General features: G+C 36.3%; 1 protein-coding gene across 1 annotated transcript in view; it reads right to left on the minus strand.

Moving 5' to 3' along the window:
* Nucleotides 1-24,722, minus strand: part of LRRC9 (leucine rich repeat containing 9) — an 88,236-nt gene extending 63,514 nt beyond the window's left edge. The window contains exons 1-10 of the mRNA XM_045522061.2: nucleotides 23,630-24,722; nucleotides 17,273-17,353; nucleotides 16,792-17,010; nucleotides 15,724-15,864; nucleotides 14,867-14,930; nucleotides 14,499-14,569; nucleotides 9,484-9,666; nucleotides 5,956-6,111; nucleotides 3,257-3,453; nucleotides 2,193-2,324 (exon numbers count right to left, since the gene is read on the minus strand). Coding sequence (XP_045378017.2) covers nucleotides 2,193-2,324; nucleotides 3,257-3,453; nucleotides 5,956-6,111; nucleotides 9,484-9,666; nucleotides 14,499-14,569; nucleotides 14,867-14,930; nucleotides 15,724-15,864; nucleotides 16,792-17,010; nucleotides 17,273-17,320 — 1,211 coding nt within the window. The 5' untranslated portion in view covers nucleotides 17,321-17,353; nucleotides 23,630-24,722. The remainder of the gene's footprint in view (nucleotides 1-2,192; nucleotides 2,325-3,256; nucleotides 3,454-5,955; nucleotides 6,112-9,483; nucleotides 9,667-14,498; nucleotides 14,570-14,866; nucleotides 14,931-15,723; nucleotides 15,865-16,791; nucleotides 17,011-17,272; nucleotides 17,354-23,629) is intronic.
* Between the last annotated feature and the right edge of the window lie 2,828 nt (nucleotides 24,723-27,550).

A 27,550-nucleotide genomic window follows, 5' to 3' on the forward strand; every position in this document is an offset into this window, starting at 1 on the left:
CTCCTTCATGGTTTTCTTTGCTGCTTCTTTTTCCTCTGACAGACTTCTAAATGTTGGACTGCCCCAGGAATCAGTCTTTGCCTGTCTCTCCTCTTGTTTTCATAAACTCTATCCCTAGGTGATTACACTAATAAATTCCAACATTTTATTTTCAGGCTTTATCTTTACCCTACTTAGCTGGATATACACACACTTGAATAGCCAACTACCTGCTTGATACATTCACTTGCATATGTAATAGGCCTCTCAAACTTAACTCATCCAACACACCTGCTCCTAAACCTGCTCCTCCTGAGTGTCTTCCACCTCAGTATACGGTACCACCATCTAAATGGTAGCTTAGGTTAAACTCCCAGGAATAAAACTTGCCTTCTCTCTTCCTCACCAATATCCAGTTCTTTAGCAAGCATGTTTGGCTCTACATCTAAAATACATCCTGAATATGACCCTATTTCATTAATCACCACTGCTATTACTCCAGGCAAAATCACCATCATCTCTCAGTTGGTCTGTTGCAATAACTTCACAACTAGGGATACAGAAGTGAAAGAGGCAGGGTCCCTGCTCTCATGGACCCTATATTCCGAGGGAGTTGGATAAAAAATAAACAAGACGTAAATAAAATCTAAACTGATAAGTGCTCTGAAGAAAGAGAGGCTTGGGGTATGGAATGGAGTGGGGACTGCTTAAGATAAGTCTTGGTAAGACCTTTCAAAGAAGGTATTTGAGCTAAGAACTGAAGGTTGATGTAGGCATCTACTATGTGAAGAGCTCAAGAGAATGTTCTTAAGTGCTTATTTGCTCTCTGCTGCCCTCGCCTGGCCATGTTCACAATAACTCTGGTCCTGTCTTACAGTAGCACAGAATTTAGATTAATGTGAGATTTAAGGGTGGTGGGGTCAACTGTATGGTGGCAGATGGAAAGTAAATGGTGAGCAAGCTGTGGTGTATACAAAAGTAGAAATAAAATGTACACATGAAACATATAGTGTTATAAACCAATGTTACCTCAATGAAAAAATAAGTAAAAAAATAAAAATAAATTTGAAAAAAATGGATCAATTTGAAAAGGAAGTAAAGTGCTCCTATATGGGATACATCTGCCTTTAAATGAGATGACTGGTCCTAACTGGGATAATCTACCAGGGCCTGAGCATAGGTGTGGGCTAAGATCACAGAGGTGAGCTTCCTGATGAAGACTAACATCTGAACTCCTAATGTAGAGCATTTGCCTTTCTCACTAGCAAAGACTCAACCAGGATACTAAGAGCTGCCCAGTTACTACTCCTCCCCTAGAACTGAAAAGTGAACTGCCAAAACCAAACTAAGCCCAGGAGCTCACAGTCAGTAGAAGAGACAGATAGAGATAGTGTTGCAATGCAGGATAGTGTTGCTAACTAGTTGAGGTTCGCTGAACAACCAGATCATCACATGGAGTGGGAAACCTACAGTCTCACATATAGAGGGACCATCCTCTGAGCCTAAATCAGTCCAGGTCACCCCTAAATAACATCCTGGAACCACTGAAGCTCTCATTATTACTTGCACTCTAATTATTGTTGTTATTCTTGCACTCTGATAGAAACTAGTTCCGTAGGCATTTTATGTAGATAAGGTTCTGCTATATAATAACAAAGAAGTATCAAGAACTGCCCTTGAGGGTAATCAAGAATACACATGGTAATCAAGAACAGATGCAAGAGATGAAATGGACAATTCCTAGCTTCTCGCCTGGTCTCCCAGGAGGGGCACAGGAAACTCCAAGTAGTGTGATCCTTCATAGAGCTCTTCTTTGTCTGGGATTTGCTTTATCTTTCCTTCTCTGCTCTAGATTCAGAATCTAGGGCTATATCCAGCCCAGAAACAAACAGTATAAACACACATAAAATTAATACTTGACCATAAACTTCTAAATTATATTCTGCTCTTGGGCTAAGGGCAATATGGTAAAGAGCAAAGAAAATACTATCAGGATGTTTTCAAGGTTAGCTTATGGCAATGGTGTAAACAGAAATGTACAGGTGGCAAAAGTAGGTAACTGCCAGTTTTCAGTGGGTGAATATTCTATATGGAAAGTGTTTTGAAAATAAGACATTTTAAGATTTTTTAAGTTGATATTTGGTTGATAAACCCAAGCACTTAAAATTAGTTTAAACTAATTTTAACTATAACTAAATTTCAAACAGATTTACCAGTCATCAGATCGAGTGCCTTCTTCAAAGTGGATATTTCCCACAGTCTCCAACTCAATTAACAAAAGTGGGATCAATAAACCATGACTTTTCTTTTTTTGCTTTGCTTCAGTACGATAAGTTGCTTCAATTCTATTTCAAAAAAGAAATAAAGCTATTAAAATGATCTAAAAACCATAACATTAAAATTTATGATAATTTTCTCAAGCTGATGTTAAAAAATAAGGTTTTTGTCACTGGATAAAGAATGCTTCGTGCTAACAGTTAAACCAGGTGAAAGACATTCTAATTTTGGCAATTAAAATCACCTCAAATTTTGTTAACCTCAGAGTAAGTGAAGGTTAGAAGACTCTCCTGGCTTAATGGCTTCACCATTTATGGCTCTCAGATCTTAGACGTCATAACATTTTTATGCTGTAGTTTCTCAGTAAAATGGCAATATTGATAGTACCTATACCTGAATAGGTTTTTCTGAGGATCATATGCAAAATATTTGTAAAGCTCTTAGCATAGAGTTTGGCACAGAGTAAGAATTCAATAAATGTTAGTTATTATTTAGCTAGTATTATTATAGGACAAACTAACTTATCCACTTAATGCCCTAGTATACATATATGAAAATTCACAGTACTTACTAAGTCTTCTTGCTTTATATTTCTAGTTGATACTCAGCCTTAGTTTGTTTCTACATGATTCCAGACAACTGTCGTATGTGCTTTGTCCAGTCTCATCTATATCATGAGTGTCTGCACCAGTAGCAGTTAATGTTAAAAAAACTAATGGTTTTAGTTTGCAGACACTAGAGTAATGATGTGACACAGCCACTCAGGGGAAATTCATTGTTCCTAGTTAAGTACTGCCTCTGAAAAAAACTGTATACTATCTTTGAACCAATAATGCTAATCTCTACAAAAAACTAGACTGGAAACACATTTCATGTTTTACTTCATACTATAATTCTTTCCATTCCTGAAGAAGGGAACTGAGCCAATTAAAAGCCCAGAACATTCTATTCCCTCATGTTTCAAATTTGAACAACTAGACAGATAATTCATTAAACATACTCATCTAGTTTTTTGTTCCAGAATGTTATCCTTTCATTCAAGGCATTTAATTTGGTCGCTATCTTCTGTTGAAGGCTTGGTTCTTCTGTGGCAGTTTCATAGTTCCTTGATTTTTCAAGCTCAGTTACTTTATTGTTATTGGATCTATCATTCTGCCCTTTGCCAGATCCTTTGAGTTCAGTTAGTTCCCGTTCCAGCTGTTGAAATCAGTGTTCCAGAGAGCAAAATCTTTTAGTGAAGTCTATTAAATATTTAGTTAATTTTAATTAACAAAGTAGAAGTACAGATAATAAATAAGCCAAACTTCATAAAAAAAACATTGCAAGCATGTTATTATAATTTAGGTACAAGTTCGGTCAGCCAATTTCTCTTGATCAAGTGAAAGACAATATTAAATACTTCAAACACGGCAGTTCTCTTAATTGAAAATGAGAAAAGCAAAGAAAGAAATTTTTAAATATTATTGATGAGTTTGCTTCTACTAAAGTCAAAGTAAAATGAGTAGAATGCTGGTTTTGGTATAGAGAAAATATTTAAACTTGAAACAATCTGAATTCTATTCCTCCTACTTTTCAATTTTCCAGTATTTTTTCAGCTACTTTGGTATTCTGGAAGAAAGTTAACATAAAAATACACAAAAACATGGGTATGGGGCTGCACATTTTTCCTTTTGCCTCAGTCTTCTATATAGCTCAGCACAGCAATGTCTTTATTTAAAATTTTAGTATTTTGGGGGGTGAGTTTGGCTTATAATGGACTCTTTTTTGCATTCATTTGTATTTTTAAGAAGTATTTGTTAAATATATGATTTATCTTGATTATGGAGGTTTGGGGCCCTCTCTTAGATTTTGGGCCCAGGTGAGTCCCTCATTTGCCCCACCCTAGTCCCAGGCTTGTAGGATTTCAAGATAAATTGTACTGTACACAGAATTGTATATAAATAGAAATTTGCTAGGTATCTGTACTCCCTTCTCTATAATGGCTAATTCTAGCTGTTAAAAAACTAAGTAAGCATATTTTATAAAATGTCTATAGTTTGTATAATCTATAGCTATTACTTTTCACATTAACCTATAGCTATTATTTTTCATACATTAATATATCCATTTGCCAGTGAAAATGGCAGATACAAGATGATTTCACATACTGGCTCTCCTGTGATTTTTATTCAAATACATAATTTAAGTTGGGTTAATATTTTAATTTTAATATCTTTCTGATTATGATATGAATTTAAACTCTGTTCATTTTAGAAAGAGTATTAAATATATTTAAAAGGTGAGTTTTAATGGTTACATGCTACTTTACCTTCAGAATGAATAATTCTTCCTCTCTTCTTAAACATTTAGGTAGTTTCCAACTTTTTGTTGTTATTAAAGTGCAGTGATGAATATCCTTATAAATATTTACCCAAATCTTTAGAATAGAGTGCTAGAAGTAGATTTACTGGGTCAGAGGCTTTGAGCATTTTTTGACTGTTTGATAATACACATCACCCAAACTACACCTCCATCCCTGGTGCAATAGTGACACACCCATCTTCACCAGGCAGAGGACCATCATGTGTCGTGCTTGACAAATTTATAGGTGAAAATGTTTGCTTGTTGTCTTATTTCATATTCTGAAATTAATTATGAGATTGAGGTCTTCTTTCAAATGTTTATTAGTCAGTTTTTATTTTTTCTTTTGTAAAATGACAGTTTATTTTTTCCTCAGTTTTTCTATTTGGATATTTTCCTTTTGTCTTGTTTTATTTATGAGTACCTTTATACTAAAGATATCGTGGTTGTCCATCATGTTTGTTGAAAACAATTTTTTAGATTGTCACTTATTGTTTAATTAATAATACTTTTTAGTACAGAAGCATTTTACTTTTTTTCAATCAAATCTAAATTCTGTTCTTTGTTATTTCTAGTATTTATTTTTATTTGGCAGACTGAGACCAGTTAAATATATTAACCTATATATTCTTCAACTTTTTTATGTTTTCATTTTTGCATTTAATTCTTTTTTCCCTGCTGTATTTACTTTGGTAAAGTATAAACTAAGGATCCAATCCCCTACTACCAAGTAGTTTGACAATTTTTGGAACATCATTTTTTGAATAACCCATTATTTTCTCATAATTTTTTTTAATACAGTAAGTTCTTATATTTGCAAAGTTCTGTTTTGAGGTAATTAATCCTTCATTTTTCAGAGTCTACTTTTAGTAAGGGAAATCCACTTTATTCTAAATAAAAAAGCATATATAATATAACTACTAAAGTATAGCTTGTTATAAAGTTCCCATTTTTTTATACCTTAATAGTATTAGTAAGGGAATTTTTAGCACTTTAGACAAGAAAATGAATTTTGAGCACAGCCTGCTGGTATCTAATTGAAATGCAGTGAAATAAGTCTAACAGATCTCTGTAACTCTCCGAATCATTTTGAAATACACAGCATTTTAAATATTTTACAAATTAATTAAAATCCTATACCTTTTTTAAACTGCAGATTTCTTAGCACAGAATGAAGCTTAGTTAAGCACTTAGAATCAAAACATCTTCAGGGCAAATTTACTTGAAACTTAGTGTTAATAAAAATGTACATATAATATGTATGCATATATACATATATAAAATGTAAAAGATAATGGTATTTTATCTGCCAGTTTTCTTAAGATATGGCCATTGAAATTTTACAGTATTAAATCTTACATTTTTTTTCAAAAAGCTGAATAATTTTATTCGTTCTTCTGGCAACTTCTGTAATTTACATTTTCTCTCATTCAGTTTTTCAAGGTCTTCATTAAGATGCCTCTGAACAGTTTTTATACGCATATTGTAATACATTATTTTCTTCATTGCTGTGGTCTAAAAGTGAGGAAAAAACCAAAAGATTAGCTGAAACAAAAAAAAATTATAAGTGATTATTAGTGGTTCTATATGAGTGTGATATGTTCTATGTAACCATTTAAAATTTTGCATGCTTGGTTACTAATAATGATCGTAGTTGAAATGATAATAGCTACACAGAATTCTCTATTTAAATTTAATAAGCAAAATATAAAGTTTCAAAGATTTTCTTTGTGGATAATATTTTAAGTGTGAGGCATATTTACATTTACTTTCAGGATGCCAATATCGAGAGACTATAGACAGAATTCAATTTACAGAATAGAGTCATTTAGCTAATGCAGCAGTACTACTAAGACAAATATATTATTCTTATTTGATTAATTTAGGGGAAAATAAATTTAAGAGAATTAAAAGCAAATGTAACATTATTCAATTCATTTTTTTAAAAGCATGGCTAAGAAATAGGATTTCACGGTTTGGTTTTTTTTCAAATCTATGAAAGGATGCTCTAAATGAACTTGTAAATTGAGCAAATTACTAAACTATAATCTAATTGAGTTATATTGAATTCCTTAATATCAAGGGATCATGCAGTTATTAATGTTTATCATGATAAATTGATTAAATCCATCATCAAGAAATACCCCAGGTAAATGGTGCTCAGGAGCTACATTAGTCAAAAAGAACTAGCTGAGAAGATAATAAACAAATCAGATGCATATTAAAATGTGACCTAGTTTTAACTGTTTACTTGAAATAATGAAGGCATTTCTTTTTACCAGGAAATTTGTACCTCAAATAAGTTGGAAGGCTTGTACATTCTTATGTGATTTATTTAGTAGAGAGTGGATAAGTCATGATCCCAACAGAATTATTTGGCATAAAAGATGGAGTGGAAACAAATATATGGCATGATGAACAGGCAAAAGAAATTTCCTTTCCCACACATATTATGAAATTCTGAAACTGAAATCACTAAACTCTTCTGCAAAAAATAAGACATTCATAACATAGAACAGTTAGGGGAAAAAAGCTGTTTTAGGGTGATGATTAATGGATAAAAACTACTGATCAGGAAGAGATTATTTCTGAGGTGCAACTGAGAAGAAAAAACTGTAAAAAGGAAATGGCAAATGGTGTTTCTTGATTTTTTTTTTTTTTTTTTTTTTTTGCCTAAAGTAGCAAGTAAAATCAGGGCCTATGTACCCAAGGGACATACTTCCACATCCACACCATTCCCCTGGTGATTCATCCAGTCTTTGGCTTGGTATCATTCTTCTGCTTTCAATTCCCATATTTACATTTCCAACCCAGGCAACTCTCTTAAACAGCAGACTCATATATCCAACTTAAATGTTCAAAAGACTGTTCAAACTTTTTATGCTTAAATTAAACTGTGATTCTTCCTTCTAAACATACTCCCATTCTATTCCTCATCTCATCAAATAGCAACTCCTTCCCTTGTTTAGTTGCTTGGGCCAATAACTTGGAATTAATCTTTACTTTTTCCCTCTGCACTTCAAATCCAATCTATCAACAAATCCAGATGGGTTCCACCTTTTAACTACTACCAGAATCTGATTACTTTTTACTTCCTTTATAAAATCCTGTATCAAACATCAACATCTCTCATCCAAGTTATTGGGATCTAACTGGTCTCTTTGCTTTCACCTTTTCCCTTTAATCCTCTATTCCTAATCCACTCTCCAAAAGGATCCCCTTAAAACATGTCATCTTATCCTTCCTCCACTCAGAATTGTCCAGTGGCCTCATATCACTCAACGTAAAAGACAAAATTCTTACAACATTCTGCAGTCTCACACGACCTGCCCCACCACCACCCCCGGTCTTCATCTCTACTTTCTCTCCCCTTCACTTACTCAGCTTGCTCAGCTCTGGCCACACTAGCCTCCTCGTTGTTCTTCACATATGAGAGGCATGCTCCTGCTCAAGGTCTTTGTACTTGCAGATCCCTGAAAAGCTTGCTCCCTTAACTCCTTCAGGTCCCTGCTCAAATATTGCCTTAGTAAATCCTTTCCCAACAATTCTATATAGAAGAGCCAACAGCCCTTCCTCTGCCCCTACCAACAATCTTGTTTCCTTCACCTTTGTTTTATTTGTCTCCATTGCATTTATCACTGACATACTAGTTGTTTACATAATTTAGTTGCTTATTATCTGTCTTCTCCCACTAGAATGTAAACTCCAAGGAAGCAGGGGTTTTATCTGTTTTGGTCACTCTATTTCCAGTGCCTTGAACTGTGTACCTGGAATGTAACAAGCATTAAGTATTCGTTAGGTAAATTAATCAACCAAGTAATTTAGGGAAGCACATTCACCCTGCTCACCTTTTCAGAAAGTGCCTGATGAAAAACTACAGAGATGATAATGGAAATTTCAAAACTATAGTTGTCACAGCAAAGTTTTGCTGTTATTTTTGACTTACATTGTTAGGAAAGACATCCCTCCCCGACCCTCAGTGACTCTGAACATCTGCTAGTAGATACGAACTCCAGCCCTTTGCTCAATACTGCAAGACAGTTCACTTCTTAGATTGGGGTGGGAGAGGGGATAATCTCAGTTTGAAAAAAAGAGAGAGAATGGAACTTGAGAATAAATCTTCAGGCTAGCAAGAAAAAAGAAATAAGATAGATAGATGAAGACATCCTTTATCTAGGTTGAAATGATGAATGAGCCACAAGGAAAGGACACTTACTGAATGGAGAGATAGAAATACAATGTGGAAAGAATATTAATAAACATAGTGAATTCCTATGCATTCTATTCCCAAATTATAAAGCCTTTGATACCATGTCAAAGTAGGCCCCTTACTGGGAGGTTTACCATCAGTGGCAGCCCAGAAATAGCTCTCTTTAAAATTTCGAAGATCTTCAAGATCTTGGCAGTGTGGTACCACTTATACTTACAGAAAACCCCAAACCATCTTTAGTTAGATTAAAATCTACTGTATCCTGGCATACAACCATCAACCATGCATTTTTTCTAATTTTGATAAATAATATTCTAAATGAGAGGAGGTTACTTGTTTCACTTCTACTCTACTTAGGCTTTTTAAATTTTTGTATATATAGCACTAATTTATTCTTAACAGTGATGATAATTTTTCAGATTTCCTTCTTTAAGTTTTATGTAAATTATAAATAATGTTTCTCTATGATTTCCCCTTCCAGTAGTCATCAAAATTGAGATTCTAGCACCAATGTTATTATTTTGTATGTATTTATATGAAATATCCAGCTCACTGGGGCAAAAGGAGAATTGGTGACAAGACCGACAAGATAATACTACCTCCCATATGTTGACATAGCCAGAAAGAAGCGGTTAATTAAACTTAAGTCACAGATAATTGATTATAGATGCACTTACATCTGCCAGTTCCTTGATTTGCTTTGCTGACACATCAAACGTGTCAAGTCTTTGAAGGCAAGGCAAATGATATAATACATGTGTGGAATAATTACACAGCAGGCAAACTGGATTGGTTTTATACTGAGGATCATTGAGACATAAATCCTTTAAGTGACGCAGCCTGGTTAAGTTAGTGAGGTCCTAAAACAACAGCAACAATAACGGTCAATTAACTAAATGTAACTGTCCATTTCTCAAGGAGGCATTTGCACTCTTAAGATCACCCATAATTTAATGCAGTGCTTTTGAATTATGTGCTTTAATACGTTAAAGTGATTTAGATGCATAAAATGTTATTCCCTAGTGAAAAAAGATGCTAAGTACATAAAAAAAATGGATCAACAATAATTAAACAGCAGACTCTATGTAACTATGCATTTTAAATATAAAAGGCCAAAGAATATTTACTAAGTCAGGTATTCCACATGAAACCTTGGAGCCCATTTACTCGTTAAGACACCACTTCCTCCCTGCCCAGCGCCTTTGCCAACACGTGCCCCTCTAGGCCTCCCACATCCTTCACCACCATTCCCACCATTCCCCACGCTGACCACCTAGGAACTCTGCTCACTGTTTACCTCAGCCTCCAGACCTGGTCTTCTCACCAAACGCTATGAGACCTCTGTTCTATTATAATTACCACTGAACTCCTGATTTTTAAGTTTTTTGCTTGAGTTTGCTTTTTTCTGTAAATGCCCTTTCTTCCTATTAAGGGCACCTGAAACCTAGCTTTCTCCTGAGAGCCTTATTTTCCTCACAGCCTCTAGAGGGGTAGGGGTTGATAATGTACTTCCAGGCCTATGTTCCTCCTTAACATCTTCTATCTTGAAGTTTAAGTCACTGTCTCTACCTTCCTTTATTTGGCATCTTGCCCTTACTTAACTCTTCAGTCTTGTCTCTTCTATTTAAACCCTGACATTTTATGTTTTAGCCATACTGAACAACTTGAAGTTTCAGAATGTGCCAGACCCTATTTATCTTTAGACCTTCACTCATGCTGCTGCCTTTGAGTGTATTGAACTTCAACCCAGTTTTACGTCTTAATTTGTCAAGGCTGAACCTACGTATCATCTTCTCTTGAGAGCCTTGTTTCATCCCCCAAACTTGGGGTAGATGCTCCTCCTATGGAACACTCTTAGCCAATAGGCTTAACTTTGTTACAGACTTTATCACATCCTATTGTCAGTTATCCACAAGTCTATAAGCCAAGGATCTATAAAGGCTTTGGCCCTGAGTCTACAAGCGAAGAATGGTGGTTGCATTTTTAAAGTGTTGGAAAAAATAAATACATTAGAAGGTACAACAAAGGCCATACATATCCCACAAAGCCTAAAATATTTTCTATTGGACCTTTTATAGAAAACATCTGCCAATTCCTGAGATAAACTCTTTGAGAGCAGGGTGTGTGTCCTGTTTAACATTGTATTCCCAGCACTCAGCATTTAGAACACAGCAGGCACTAAATAAATAATGTAAATTGAATTGAATGTTTATTATTTTCTACCAACCTTAAAGACATGCTCACATCTTTCTCAATAATAGTATTACTAGGGTGGTACATGGGGTAAGAGGGTTTTACGGTGGAGTTGGGCCTAAATGAATGCAATGCCAGTTAGGAGACTCAAAATTAGAATTAAGGGAAATCCAAAGCAAGAACCAGGAGGCATTAGTTCTGAAGATAAAGTACAAACAGAATGGGGAAGCAAGTAGCAAAGTCAGGCTGCTAGAGTCAAGAGTAGGACAAGGTCAGGTGGATAATGTGTGTCCAAACTCTCTCTGGACAAGTGAGAACTTAGCTCACTGGCTGGACCTGAGGTGAGGGCTGGGCCCATGGCGGAAATGGAACTAAAGCAGAGTTGCTCTGAAAAGGAGATTTCCGGATAGAGTTGTGCGGAGAATTATTTGGTCCAATTCTGCAGAGCAAGGAAGATAATCCTGTTCTGAAGAGTAAAGATACTGTTTGATTTCTGGGTGACTGTGTTACATTGGACCATCAGTCTGGGCTATGGTGGGAGTGAACTTTGAAGTCTTACATAGGAATCCTTCACCTGTACTCAAAAGTCAGGTGATGTTGGAATCTATGAAAGTACAACATCTCACTGAAAGTTAGTTGGTGGTACCTAGGTTGTAAAGAAAGTGGCATAGAGGTTTTTTGGGTTTTTTTTTTTTTATCACCACCAGGATAGTATCTTTTTAGGATGACTATACAGGTTAGATATAAAAATTCAGAATAATAATGTTTCAGGAACATTCCTAATATGAGAATAGTAAAAGCTGCTGTAAACCATGTTCAAGGTTTTTATGATAAGTAAGCATCATTATTAGAGCCTTTGTAATTTTATGCTGTACAATGAATCTTCAAAATAGTCCTATTTTTAAACCTATTTTTTAAAATAAGAGGACTGAAATAGTTTAACATAATTAAAGTGACAGTAGTAATAATAAAATAGCATATCTACTGAGTACTTATTGTGTGTTAGTCATTAATCTAAGAGATTTATATTATACTTTCACTTCAACTTCACGTTACCATTGTATTATGCTGCCTCTGGTTTGTGGCAGGGCTAGAAGTGACAGGTCTTCCTGCCTGTGCAGCCTCTGCTCTTGACCACCACAAGGCTGCCATGGCTGGCCAGGACGACATAAACTTCTGTAAGGCTTCTAGGAAGGCTGATACCTTATCCTCCCAGCACTCTGCACTTAGCCTCTTCAGCCTCAACTCATGATTCTTTTCCTCACACTGTTCCAGCGACAGAGGATTTCTAGTTTTGTTTTTTAACTTGCCATGCTCTTTCCACCACTTAGGTCCTTCACACCTTTGGTGGAATTTTCTTTCCCTAGGCAACGCCTGCTCATGTCTCACATGTTACCTTAAATATTACTTCCCACAACATTTCGAATTTAATCTTTCATAGCTCCCTATGAGCTCTTCTGCTGATGTTATTCAGATAAACCCCTTGATTTCTTACCTCCATGCCTTTGTGCATATTGTTCTTCTCAAGTTGGAATGCATACTTCCCACTGCATTGCAGAAGATCCTCCCTACAATGCCTGTTGAAATTCTGTCAACCCTTCATTATTCACATCAAATATTTCCTTTTGAATTTGACCAATAAAATTAAATTTTGTTTAAATTTCTTTTTAAGGTGCTTATAACAACATTCTGCCTCATTCTGTAGCTTTTTAATGTCATATTCCTCTCTGAGTAAAAGAATGCCTATTTTAATATTGATCAATTCAAAATTATTTCTATAGTAAATTTACTCACCTTTCTTCAGTATTGTCTAAAGCAAGTGTTTGAATAGGCACCTTCAGTCTGATACTGTTAAAATTATGACTGTTATATGTTTCCACTCACATTATATGCCATAAACATTAAGTCTTCTTATTTGTTTTTTCCTCTCTCATTTATGTGCTTGACAAATGTTTATTGAGATTTATTACAAGTCAAGTACTGCTTTGAGCATTGTGGATATAGCAGAGAACAAAACAGGCCAAAAAATTCCTATCCTCATGGAGCTTGTACTCTAGTAAGAGTTGCGGATAAGTGCCAAGAGTAAACATACAACAGGGGAAGAGTGATGGGAATGCTTCAGGTTGGGGAGGGTAGTAGGGGTTGTTGCTGTTTTAGCTAAGTCAGGCAGAAAGGCATCACTAAGAACATATAATTTGAATAAAGTCCTTAAAGAAATGAGATGACCGATGAAGATAAATGGAGGAGGAATATTCCAGAAAGGGTCCTAAGGTGAGTGTGCTAGATATATTCAAGGAACAGTGAGGAGACCAGAGGGCTGGAATGAAGCAAACAAAGGGAAGGGTGGTAGAAGCTGTGGCCAGAGATACAGTGGGGAGACTAGATTATATAGAGTCTAGTGGGCCATTATAAGAATTGGCTTTTACTCTGAAGGAGATGAGAAGCCAAGGTAGGGTTTTGAACAGAAGAGTGATTTTGGACGTATTTTTAAAGGAGTGGGCTGCTATGTGGAGAACAGACTGAGGGTAGTAAGAGGGTAAACACAGGGAGAACTGTTAGGAGGCACCCCCCCCCCCACCCAGTAATGCAGATAAGAGACGATGGTGTCTTGAACCGCTGGTAGTGATGCATGTGGCAAAAACTGGTCAGACTGGACATATTCTGAAGGTAGAACCAATAGAATTTGATGACAGATTGTATATGGAATATGAATAAATAAGGGGAGTTGAAAATGACTAAGGATTTTGGCTCAAGTTATTAGAACAGATATGCCATTTAGAGAGGTGGAGAAGGATACAGGAGGTGGAGGTTCAGTGGAGGGGAAAGTCTGAGTTAGGACAGGAGATGTCTATGGTTCTGGGTATTTGTTAGGGAAAGCAGAGAACCTTTAGGAGTAATAGTGGGTAAAAGGTAATTAAAGTTATAAGACAATGAGATTAGAGAATGAATGCAGATAGAAATGAGAAGAGATCTCAGACTAACTTGGGGCAATCCATGTTTTAGATGCTAGGAGAGGGTGAAAAAAACAGAAAACTAAAGAGGTGTAGCAGAAGGATTGGAGAAAAACTAAGAGACAGTGGTGTCCTAAAAGCCAAGTAAATAGTTATTTGCTTTTTAATTAATTGAAGTATTGTCAGTTAATTGTGTCTATTTCTGGTATACAGGATAATGTCCCAGTCATGCATGTACATACATATATTCATTTTCATTAAAAGTTATTAAAAGATATGGAATATAGTTCCCTGTGCTATGCAGAAGAAACTCATTTTTTCATCTATTTTTGCATATAGTGGTTAACATTTTGCAAATCTCATTGGTTTTAATAGTGTCAGATCATTAGAGCCAATTTAGTCAGCTGACTCTAAAATTTCCAGGAGTACTGAGTAGTCCAAAACAATTAAATTATTCTTTAAATGGGAACTGTTTAGTTCAATTTGGTAATAAGATGATTCATGATCCAGGTAGGTAAATAAAAATGAATTATTCCACTTAAACATACCTTGAAAGAACATATTTGGTTACCAGAAAGGTTTAATCTTTCCAGTTGTTCATTGGGATCAAGACATCGACCTTTAATTTAAAAAAACAAGATGAGAAAAAAATTAAATTTCTTGTTTTACCTCCTGTTCATATCCTGTCATATTCCTGAGTTGTATATGGCCATCTTTTCTTGCACATAAAGAAGACTAACAGTAACATTGTATAGTTAGTAACTACTGAATAATGGATAATATTTTATATACTATAATTAGAAATGCTTTGAAAGATATCATACAAAAAGTCTTAAAGAAATCTAAGGCTGTACTTTTCAAACTGACAAAGAATTACCATAGCATTATCTCCTATCCCAAATGAAATTGTACATACCAATGCTGTTTATTTGATTTCCAGCAAGGTTGAGATCACGTAGATTCTTCAAAGTTTGCAAGCCCTAAAAATTTAGACAATATAATTTAGAAGAAATCATCAAAATCTATATTTATAAATAATATGAGGAATCTGGTTAGTTTTCTGGGTGTTCCGAGCACATGGTGCTGTGTACTTCACAAGCATAGTTGTAAGGGGTTGCCTCAATGAAGCCGTTTTTGTTTCTCTGGAACCTGGAGAGAATTATTGAAGGAGAGAACAGAGAGGGGAGCATAGAGGAAAAGAGGAGGAGGAGTAAGAATGCATCACACAGAGTGTGTTTATAGTCTTAGGCAAGGTACATACAAAACTTCCCCAAACCTCTTTTTTTTTTTTTTAAACTTCAAGGAAGAAATAACACCTTACCTCTCAGACTTGGTGGGAAGAGAAAAGCAAATGATGTTACAAAGTTTTCTACACATTAAAATATGCTACATCTGCATTAGTTCTTCTTAACAATAATTAAACTAGTCATGAATATTTCTTAGCCATTGTGGTCAAACTCCACAGGAGTAACTGACTTTACATATAAATCATTGAAATTATCTCACCTTAATATTTTTAAATTATTATTTTAAAAATATTTTATTGAGATACAGTTGATTTACAATATTATATTAGTTTCAGGTATACAACATAGTGATTCAAAAATTTTATAGATTACTGTGCATTTATAGTTATAATAAAGTACTGGCTATATTCCCTGTGCTGTAAAATATATCCTTATAGCTTATTTTATACTTAGTAGTTTGCACCTCTTTTTTTTTTTAATTGAAATATAACTGAATTACAATACTGTTAGCAAAATGTTTCCTTACCTCAATATTTTCAATTGTATTATGGTTCAGCCAAAGAACCTCCAATCTGAATAATTTCTCTAAATTTTCTATTTTGGAAATTTTATTATAATATAGATACAATTTTTCTAAATTTCTGCATTCTTGAAGACCTCCAATTTTCTGCAAAAAAAAAAAGAGGAGACTAAATAGTATTAACTTATGTTCTGCCATTATTTTTTCAATAAAGTAGATTTTAAGTACATTTTATTTTAAAAATCATATTTTCGGAGTAGATTGCAAAATCAAGACCCAGTATAATGAACTAAAATTCTTTAAAGAAAAAAACATATAATCCTTCCACCTGAGTATAAAATTTTTCAATTTTCATATTTTCTTTAAATTTTAATCAATTCTATACTTATTTTTATATGGTTATAATACTAATAGTTGTATAATTTTGTGAGATTTTTTAAACATAAGGCCATCTAAAATGTTTTCATAATCTTTCAAATTGTGATATTAAATAATCACAAAATATTTCATGAAGTTTATAATAATTTTCTTCAAAATAACCCTATGTGTAACATATTTATATTTCAAATTTTTGACTACTATAAGTAATAGTGCAACAAATAACTTTTTGCATACAGTTGTTTTCTGCTATTGAATTACCTCTCTAGGATAAAATCTTAGACTAGAGATTTCTGAGTCAAAAGGGATGTATCTTTTTTTGGCTTTTGATACATTTTGCAATATTTTTTTCAATACAGATGTTATAATTTTCACATAACCAATACTGTCAAAGTGAAGCAGTTTCACTACTAAGTAATACTGGGTATTATTTGATCTGATTTGATTACTAAATAGTAGAATGTGTCTATGTTTTGGTTTCTTATTTCTATTTTATCCTTTGTATAAATCTGTTTTTATATTTTGTCCATTTGTCTGCTTTGCTTTTCTTTTACTGGGTAAAAGTTTTTTTGCAGTTCATCATGTATGAATTCATCTGTTTTGATCCATGCCTCATGCATATATTTCAATGAATTATTTTTCCAAAGCCAAAGAATTCAGTGTAAATACTTCAAGTAAAGTTATGTTTAGACTTACCTCTATACAGCATTCAGCAATCCAGAGTTCTTTAAGCCGTAAACAAGTTTCTAGTCCTGAAATTTCTTTTATGTCTTGAGCAACAATTGTGAGACTTGTTAAATTAGGAAATAGTGATAATCCAACTATACGAGGATACCCTGAGAAAAACATTTCCAGTTTTGAAGTATCTGATCCTTCTTGTCCAACCATCTCATAAGATAAACCATTGCATAAACACTGTTTTCAAAAAAGAAACTGGGTTATTATCTATTTAAAATAATCAGAAGTTATTTTTGCCATTAGAAATTACAAACTCTCAGTTGCACTGAGAACATTTTTGACTCTCACAAGAAGAAAAGTTGTGCCATATATAAGATTTTTCTCTATTTCCAAAGGTCATGGGTAGAAAAAAATCTAGGAAAGCTCCAGAAAGAAGTGTAAAAATGTTCCATTTAATATTCGTACAAATGTAGTTGAAAGAAATTTGGCTTTGACTCACCAGTTCTTTAATTATTTCTTCTTGGTTTAGGTTTTCACATTCAATCATCTTTCATTAAAAATAAAGGTTACAATAATATATCTGTTAAGGAAAATGAAAAGTTGAAATAAAGTAAATACTAGAATTATGCCTTGTCATTGAAAGGGACCTAAAAGCTACTTAGGTGGAACCACTCACTTGTGGCTTAAAATTTTCCAACAGTACATTACCAAGTATATTTGGACCTGAAGACAGACATACTATTCCATCTCTGAAGGTTTCTGCTGGAAAGTTATTTTTCTTCTGAATTTAATTCTGTCTCTCCATAACTCCTCCCGCTTCATTGTCATTCTACTTCTTGGGTTCAAATAAAACAAGTATAATTTTTCTTCTACACTATAAGCTTTTAATACTTGAAGAATATAATCATCTGTCTACCCCTTTACCTTGCTCCCAGTTCATGTCTTTTAATTCTCTCACTAGAGATCCCTGTTTCCATCCCTTGAACCGGCTCCAGGTTATTCTTCCTGTTACACTGTGGTGTCCAAAACTGAACACAGTTCTCTGCATGTAGTTAGTAGAGAAAAGAATTCTCAGGGCTTATGGACATACAGGCATGGTAATAAATGTTTATTAAAATGCATTAGCCAAATTATTCATTTTAGATATGAACTACTTAATACTTAAATTACTTCAATAAAATTTAACCTGATTTTTCGTAATTTTTAATGTATCAATATATTATTCCATACACACACTATTTAAAAATTACAGGAATCTTGCTTTAATATGAGGACATGACAAAGCAAGATGGAGAAATTGTGTATGTTTGTTTATTGTGATCCCACTTTTTAGAATAACAACTCCCTCACAGATATGTGTGTGCATATGTGTGTGTATAGATATAGATAAAGACATTGATATGTGAATGTGTGTATGACTATGTACATATAAGGAGAAAATATGTTAGGATACATACTAAGTTGTTAACATGAGTTACCTTGGATACAGGTGAAAACTTGTGATTATGATAGGCATGAGAGATTGGATGGGGATGGATCTGGGAAAAATGGGGAAAACAAACCCTATACTTAAAAAATGCTTAGTATTGTAAAATATGAATATATAACCATTTACTTATTCATTCTACTGCTCTAGTAGACATTTGGACTGTCTCCAGTTTGGAGCCAAACAGTGGTCCCCTGGTTATTTTTATCATGCAGGACATAAGTACACATTTCTTTTGGGTTTATACCTACGAGTGGAATAAGAAAGAAATGATTGTTGTATACAATGTGGATGATTCTCACAAACACAAGGTTGCTCAAAGGAAAACACACACACAATGAATACATACTGCATGACTCCATTCATATAAAGTTTGAAAACTAATCTATGGTATTAAAAGTCAGGATAGTGATTACCTTTCAGGGCTAAGTGACTAGGAGGAGACAAAAGAGGGATTCGGGAGTGCTGATGAAGATATATTTTTTGATCTAGTTGCTTGTTAAAGGAATGCATTCACCTTGCAAGATAAAATTAGATATCTAAGATTTGTGTGATTTCTATAAATATGTTATACTTAAATGAAAATTTACTTAATGTTTTAAAAATACTTATATGCTCACTTTTATTCATTTATGCAAAATCATATACATGTGCAGGTGTACATATTAATTAACATTTTAAGGAAAAAAGATGGTGACTTGAGTCCATGTATTTATCTACCTTCTCTCCCCAAACATCACTAGAATGACTAGGGAACTATGAAAATAAGAAAGGGATGTGTAGCTGTGCTAGGGAAGGAGCGCAGATGGCCAGAGATGTTGAGAGACGTCTTTTGAATGAAGATGAAGCAGGTGGCATCAGACAGAGAAAAGCCCATCACTAGTACAAACCAGCCCAAAATTCAAGGTACCAGAGGAAGAAGTTTCACAAAACTCTCCTTAAAAAACTCCCAACCTCAGAGCAGCAGTGATTGGGAAGAAAGTGGCTGTGGGCCATCCACAGGGACCAAGTGAAAGGATTTTGAGATTTATATCAGGGTACTGCACACAGCCTGTACTTGTACTCAGGCTTTGTAAACTGGGGACATTGCCCACTCTGCTGAGGAAGGACCTCCGGCTAGCATCACAAAGAAAAATACAGCCAGAAAATTATCGTAATACACTGGAATCTCTGTTCATTACACTCATTCATTCATTTATGCATTGAGGGCCTAACATCCCCAGTTAAAGAATGACAGGTAGGGGAGAAAAGAGAAGACCTCTCTGATAAAGTGGCCTCTGGGCAAAGAACTGCAGGAAATGATGGAGTATGAGCTATGGGGAATCTGAGAGGAAAGCATCCAAGCAGGGGGAAGAGCAAATGCAAAAAAAAGAAAAATGTGTGAAAGTATACTTGGCATGTTTGTAGAATACCAAGGAAAATGAAGTATCTGGAGCACAGTGGAGGAAATGGAGAATAATAGGATGTGAGGTCAGAGAGGTACTGTGGGGTCGGATCACGTGCTAGCTTGTAGGCTCTTAGGAGGATTTTGGATTTCATTATGAGTAAGATGGAAAGCCATATGAGGATTTTTGAATGGGAGAGTAACAAGAGCTGTCTTAGGTTTTGAAAAGGATTGCCCTACCTACTCTGTTGAAAATAAACTGTAGGGGTTGGGAGCAGAAGCATGGAGATCAGTCAAGCGGCAGTTGTAATAACATGAGAGAGGGTTGTGGTTGGAGTGAGGATGGTGGGAAGTGGTTAGATGACGGATGTCTACTAAAGGTAGTACTGATTATTCCTTCCCTGCTTCCAATTGGCAACCATCTCTTTACCCCATTCTTGGACAATTTCCAGATATTACAGCATAGGAGTGGCCAGGAAAGGGAGCATTTAGTAAAGAACAACCTGAAGGAATTTAGGTACTCCATGGGGTCCTGTACAGAGAAGCAGGTTTCCCTCCTTTGGTTTACTCAGATGGCACCCCAGGTAAAGGAGGGCTGTGTAGCACCTCTTCTCATGAGAAGAGAAGCCCTTGCATTCTGGTTTAATGTCTGTGAGCATCAAAGGAAAGCCTGCCCACCACCACACAAGGGACCAAGCCTGACTTCAGCACCCTCAAAGTCACCAAAAGGCTATCCAAGCTTTCTAGTCTATGTCCAAGATATCTATTTCAGAAGACATTAACTGCTCCCTTCATCATTCACTAAATTATCATATATACTTGAGACTAATTTCAGATTTTCTAATCTGTGCTTTCTTTTAGCTTTATCTTTCCCTATGGTACTATCCTGTATTAATTACTGTGATTTATATTGTAAATTCCCACCTCATTTTCTTTTTTGGAAATTTCCTGGTATTCTTTCACATTTATTTTCTAAATAAGATGTAATTATTTTGCATTTGGTTTTTAAATTAATTTGGGATTTTGACTGAGATTTGATTGTAAAGATTAATTTGGGGAGAATTTCATCTTTACAGTATTGAGTCTTCCTCAAGAACAAGATATAGCTGTCCATTTATTCAAGAAGACTACTTTTTCTTGATAGAGAAATATGCATATTTGGGATGCTAACCTTTCTCTCACTTCACCTTATCTTCCCTTCACCAATGCCCTCAGTTAGGAAAAAACTTGTAATTCAGGAGTTTATTAGCAAAACAAAGTGTAACTTAAAACTCCTAAATTCTATAATTTGCATAACTATACCTGAATTATGAGGTTGTGCATAACTGCATCTGAATTATGGACCTTCCTGGTACTTGCAAGCCTTGGTATGCTTTCTCTACTCATAAGTGGACCCTCCCAGCATAAGCTCCTGATTCCATCAAGAGATGAGAGTCCTGATGCCCAGCTTGTACCCACTCCTGTGCACTTTGGGAAAGCTCTTTTCAGGGCCTTCCCATCTAAGAGAGTGCAGGTCTTCTCTAGTTCCTCCAGGAAACCAGTACAGGATATAAATGTGGGAGTCACAGCATCAGGACTATTCTAAACTTCCACCAATCTTTTCAAGTTCTCTCTCTCTCTCTCTCTCTCTCTCTCTCCTCTGTCTCCCCCCTTCCCTCTCTCTTTCTCTCTCAGCAGATGATCTTGCCCCCATCTTCACAGAGAACAGTGATGCCATCAGATACTCCTTAAATTCCCTTACCTTTTAAAATATACAGTTGACCCTTGAACAACATGGGTTTAAACTGCACAGTTTCACTTATATGCGGATATTTTTCAATAGTAAATACTACACTACTGCAGGGTCCGTGACTGGTTGAATCTGAAGATGCAGAACAACCAAGGGTAGGAGGACTGACTATAAGTTTTAGCCCCTTGTTGCTCAAGGGTTAACTGTATTTCTTTCCCTTCCTGACTCCTGTCATAGTAAAAGTATTCTTTCTCTTGTCCAAAATGAAGCCTCTTCAGTGTCTGTTAGAACATGGGTCTGTCAAATTTTTCTCCTTTTATTTATTCGAATCTTTCCTTCTCTAGGGTCTCTTTTCTCTCCATTATATGAATGCTAGGGTGCTACTATCTTAAAAAAAAAAGTTACCCTATCCTCCTGTATTCTATAAATAGCTGATTTTAGATCCCTTTACAGAAGAACTTCTAGACAGAATTCATTAGCACCATATTAGCACTAGTAAACATTAGCAAAGATAGGTAGTCATCAGCAACACTTCAATACTTCTACTCAATTCTTAACTCACTGCAATCTCAGTGGGGACACCTCAGGCCACTGCAGTTTCTTTTTTCAGGTCAACAATAATCTAATTGCCAAAGACACTGGACACATTTCAGCTCTCAACTTAAGTTGACCTTGACATGGAATTTGACAATGCTGGTGACTCTTTTAAGTTTTCTTCCTTGGTTTGACTTTTTCTCCTTGGCTTCTCTCTACTTGTTATTTCAAACCTACTTTTCTGATCAACAGTTTCCTTCTTGGTGAAGAATTACTAGTTTTCTCTTCCTCTTTTCTGTGCAACAATACAACTACCCACATAGAAAGCTCCATCTGAAGTGCCTCAAAGTCAGTATGTTAAAAACTGAATTCATTATATCTTCCAGCCAGCCTGCTTCTCCTAATGCATGTTTTCTCTTGGTAAATGACACCATCCTTGATCATCCAAGTAAGAAACTTAGGACTTAGGCTCAACCACTCTTCTACCCTTTCTCTCACTTTCACTCACTTATTAATCTTTCTGTGTATAACTCTTACATGTCTATCAACTTTTTCCCCTCCCCTCCATTCCAGTCACCTCTGCCTTGGTTCAGGCTCTCATGACTTCAACTTAACAGATACCTCCCCTATAGTCCCATTTCCTGCCAATTGATCCTCTACACTACTGTGACAGCCATCTCCTGAAAAGTAAATCCACACTCACTACTCCCCATGGAAGGTATTCATGGTCTCCAGACTCTAACTCTTGCCTACCTCTCAAGCTCATCAACCACAAACTTCCAAAAGCACCCCTGGCACTGGCCAAACTATAGTTCTCTGAATGGCATAGGATGTTTCTGTACTTTGGCATATGCTGTTTCCCCTCCCTAGCTTCCCCTTTATGTCATACTCCATACACCCTTAAAATCTTAAATCAAAGGTCTTCTGTGTGAAGACTTTTACTCTCTCTGGTAGTAGTATAATTATTCTTTTCCTTATGACTCTAATTAAGGCCTGCATATGCCCTATGTACAGCACCTGTCCCACTGCATTGTGATGCTTCTAGTTCTTTCTCCCTTACCAGGTTACATGTTCACTGAAGGGAGGGACAACGAATCCATTATAGCACCTGGCACATGCTTGTTATTGGGTAAAAGTTTATTGAATTGTTTGAATTAATTGTTATGCCACATGGTCCCATATGGTATAACTGGAAATACTTTCTGTAGATGACCAATTAGTCAGAGCATAACAACAATTAGCGTATAAATGACCATGTTTCTGTCTGCCATGAGAGCTGGGGAAGATGTCATTGTGCGAAAATTAAATTTGTTCTCCACAAACTAGAAGCCTTGTATGGTTAAATCGCTTCCTCCCTCGGGTTATAAAGAGATCAGAATCCATCGATTATTACTGATGGGCCAAAAAAAACGCCCTTCCAGCTCTAGGTGAGTAGTATCAAGGTTTTCCAAGGAGCACTTGGTCTCAGTAAAGGCTGCGCAGGCGGCTGTGAGCCACCCTCCCTCTCCTCCTCAGCTTTGCTCTGGTAGCCCTGACGGCCTCATATAAAGCCACGTCACTGCCTCTCATTATTATCATCATCTCCACTGCACAATTACGGGGGTCTTCGGACCTCAACGTGCTTCTCTATTGTCTTCCTCCCACAAAGGGAGGAGAGGGAAGCAAAGGTTCGCAGGGCCTGCCTACAAGTACGCCCGAAGGCCGCCAGGTGACAGACACTCACCTTACCCCAGAGAGAGGGTGGATTCCAGGGCAGTCCGAGGCAGAGCGGAGTCCACTCCCACCTCTCAATTCCCGTTTTGCAGCAGCAGGCACAACACCCTCTCTATACTGGGGCTTGGTGTGTACACACTACGCGCTGCGGTTGCCTAGGAAACCGCTCTCCGCCTCCCACGACCTCCGGGTGGGGAGGGGGTAAAGGGGGCGGGGAAAAGGATGATCGACCCGTTTCTGGATCACGTGGCGGCAACCTCCGACCAATCAGCAGAGGTGGGGGGTCTACCCGGAAGACCTCGCTGGTGCTCCTGGAAAATGGTGGGGAGCGTCCCTCTCGCGAGTCTCTCGGTCCCTAAGCGCATCTTTTCATCTGTCTTCGCCGGATCAGAGGACGAGATGGAACCTACTCATTGCCTCTTCCAGTCCCGGCTCTTTCCCATTGAAAATCTTTGACCTTCGGGGTCTGGAACCCCGGAGCCTAGCTGGTCTTGAACCCCAAAGGCACGGCGCTGTGATGTCACAAGGCGGCCAGACCGCCGGGCAAGCTCTCATCCTCCGGCGTGCTCTCCCTCTGGTGGCCCACGACCTCCGCCCTCCAGGCATGTAGCTCACCGCCGCCCGAGCCTCTGAGCGCCAAGCGAGCCAAATGGAAGGACCGCACAGGCAAACGTAACGCCCTGGTGCCCTCTAGAGGAGGCATGGACCCTCCAAAGGTCTTCGTGTTGATCACGGGCAGAGCTTTGAGAACCGTTTGAATATTCCAAAATGTACAGGAGGGGAAAAAAAAACAAACTTTACAAAGTAAAGTAGCATTTAAAGAGGGAAAGGGAGAAACTTTAAAAAAAAAAAAAAAGTGGGCAGAGGGGCTGAGAAATGAATGAACTTAGGCTAATCAAAGTAACTGTAGCTGTCACTTCTTTGGATCTGCGCTGTCCAACATGGAAGACACTAGCCACAGCCACGTGTGGTGATTGAACCCTTGAAATGTAGCTAGTCATAGTGAGATGTGCTATGAAATATACATCGTATTTTGAAGACCTTGTATGGAAAAAATAAACTATTTTTGTATTGATTACATGTTGAAATGATAATGTTTTTGATATAATGGGTTAAATAAAAATGTATTATAAAAACGATTGTTTCCCTTTACTTTGTAAAAGCGGAGATTAGAAAATTTTAAATTACATGTGTGACTTCTATCATGTTTATGTTGGACAGAGCTACTACAGTTTTTTAGTTTTCAGTTGATCTGCATAGAACATGTATGACATTCACTACGTGCAAAACAGGGTCTGTAGTGCCCTTTTCTGTCACTAGATGGCCGCCTCATTCAGTAGTCTATAGTTTAAAACTTTTCTCAGGAAAAATATAGAACTGAAGATTTTAAATATATTTTCATTTCAAATAGTTTTTCAGTAATACCGATTGTTTGTAAACATACATAAATATATAGAAAAATGTAATTTTCCCCCTACAATTTTCATTTCACAGAGATTTCAGTTTCTGTCATTAATTAATTAAAAATTAATTACAATATTTATGGTTTAGGGCTTTAAAAATAATACCAGAGAAATCTGGTTCATATTTGTACTTTTATTATTATTTTCTCTGATAATCTAGTTGAACAAGATGACCTGTCTGGGTAAATTTTCATCTTACACCAGATAATGATAGTTTAGAAATCAAAACTTTTAGATTAAGAAAATGGGTCAGAAATTAATTAGGTGAATTATCTACATTAAGCTTCTCATTTTGGAGGATGCAGCTCTTTTGGATAAAAGATCTACTTTGATATTGTTAGAAATCTGTTGACTTTCCTAATCAGTAAAAGACTGGGTGAGAGCTAATACATAGTTTTCTTTGTATTATATAAACAAATCATTTTAAGAACGTTATTTCTAGGAAAAGCTCAAGGCCTTGGTCAGTAACTGAGTCAGAGTTCTTGTATAGCTCTTGACTGATAACCATTGGTGAGTTACTAAACTAAAACCTTTGTCCTGAGTCATTCTTAAAGGAAGAATTGCCTGTTGTTAGCATATTCCAGGTGTTATTTGGAGCAGAAGCTGATTATAGTTAAAACCAAAGGAAAAATACAGAATCAGTGACCATTCTTGTTAATCTCCTTTTCTCATTTTAAAGCTTCTTTGTGATACGGTTTTATGTGTCTATACAAGAAACAATAGAAATTAAAGCCACTAAAAGTCAAGCAAAGTAAATAAACATTCTAAGTGAATGAGACCTTATTTCATTCATGTCTCTTTTCATACTCCTAGACAAAGACGGGTGCAGTGCAGACTGGTGCCTGTGAGGCCCTGCAGCCTCCAAACTTCCAGCCCTCAGGCATCTGCCTGCTCCTTTTTGGAAGATAAACTCCTGATGGGTGTTTGCCTTAGCAGAATTAACAGCTCTGGAAAATGACTAGCCTCACCGTAGCTCAGGCTGATTTGTCTCAGCCCATGTCTCCTCCTTATCGGAATCATAAATTCCACTACCTTGCTTATGTCAGCCCATGTCTCTATTTTACTGGAGTCATAAATCCACTATCCTCCTGTATACCAAAGCTTCTTACCTCACTTATAGCCAATCAGAAATCTGTTCCCCTATCCCTTTGTGTTCACAGCCCCTTCCTGAATAAAAGACCCTGCACATTCACACTCGGTGGACACACAGGCACTTCTTGCCTTTGTGGCTCACTGTTGCCCATAGCAGCATAACTAAAAGTTTTCCTTTGTTTTTCATGCCAGAGGGCACACAGGGACCTCTCATCTGTGTGGCCCACTGTTGCCTGTAGCAGCGAACCTATTAAACTTTCCTTTGTTCTTAAACTTTTCCTTGCCTTTAGTAAAATTCTTTTTACCAACCTGCATCACCAGCCCACTGCCAAGTGTCCCCCAACAGTATATAAACATATACATTTAAATCTACTTATTTATGGGTAAAGGTATCTTGAATCTGAAAATAACTGGGAATGTTACAAATGCAAGTTTGTGTGCTCCACACACAGGGAGGCCAAACAAATCAAAATGTTGGAGTTTGGAGCAGAGAAAGCTTTATTGCAGGGCTAAGTAGGGAGAATGGGTGGCTCATACTCCAAAAAAAAAAACCCTGAACCCCACAAAGGGTTTCAACAAAGCATTTTTTAAGGCCAGGTGAGGGAGAGGTGGGGGTCACAGGGTATGTGATCAACTTGTGCACAATTCTCTTATTGGCTGATGCTGCAGTAACAAGGTGGTTAACATTATCAATCCTTAAGCACCAGTATGTCTTGAGGTTCATGATCAAGTAATTAATTATTACATTTGTGGTGGTTTTGGCCTCTATAAAACAACTCAGGAAGCGCACATCAGATACTGTTATCTAGGTACTTAGGAGCTACAGCAGAGGATATGGGGGAGGGGTGTGTCCTGGGAAGGCCTCTTAGGGTCCTACTTGGTTACAGAAAGATATATTACCACTAATTATGGCAAACTTACTATGTCACCACCTGAATTAAAGAAGTATCATTTAAACAAAACAGAGCTGACTTTATAGATCTAAATAAGAAATCTTGAGTTGTACGATAATTTGTTAATTAAAACCTTTTGTTGGTGATTAAATTTATTTTCCCCCAAACCCTATTCTTATTGATAGAGAATGGTGGAGACATCTAGTTATAATTTGGCTTTGTAATGCCTTCAGGTTTAATTCCCCAGAGAACCAAAAGTCTGGAGATTTCAAATGCCAATTTAATTTTTGTATTCTTTTTGACATTTGATTCTTGTGCAAATGAGTACTTTCCAGTTAGTGATTTTATTTGATTATCTGTGAAAACTCGCTGTCACATGTTTGAATTTGATATATCATAAAAATATGAAGGCGGTAGAAGAGATAATTATGTGGCACTTAGAAAGTCATCAGCAGGGACCTCTTATTACTAATGTCTGGGAGT

The sequence above is a fragment of the Camelus bactrianus genome, chromosome 6, assembly GCF_048773025.1.
Source record: "Camelus bactrianus isolate YW-2024 breed Bactrian camel chromosome 6, ASM4877302v1, whole genome shotgun sequence".
Lineage (NCBI taxonomy): Eukaryota > Metazoa > Chordata > Mammalia > Artiodactyla > Camelidae > Camelus > Camelus bactrianus.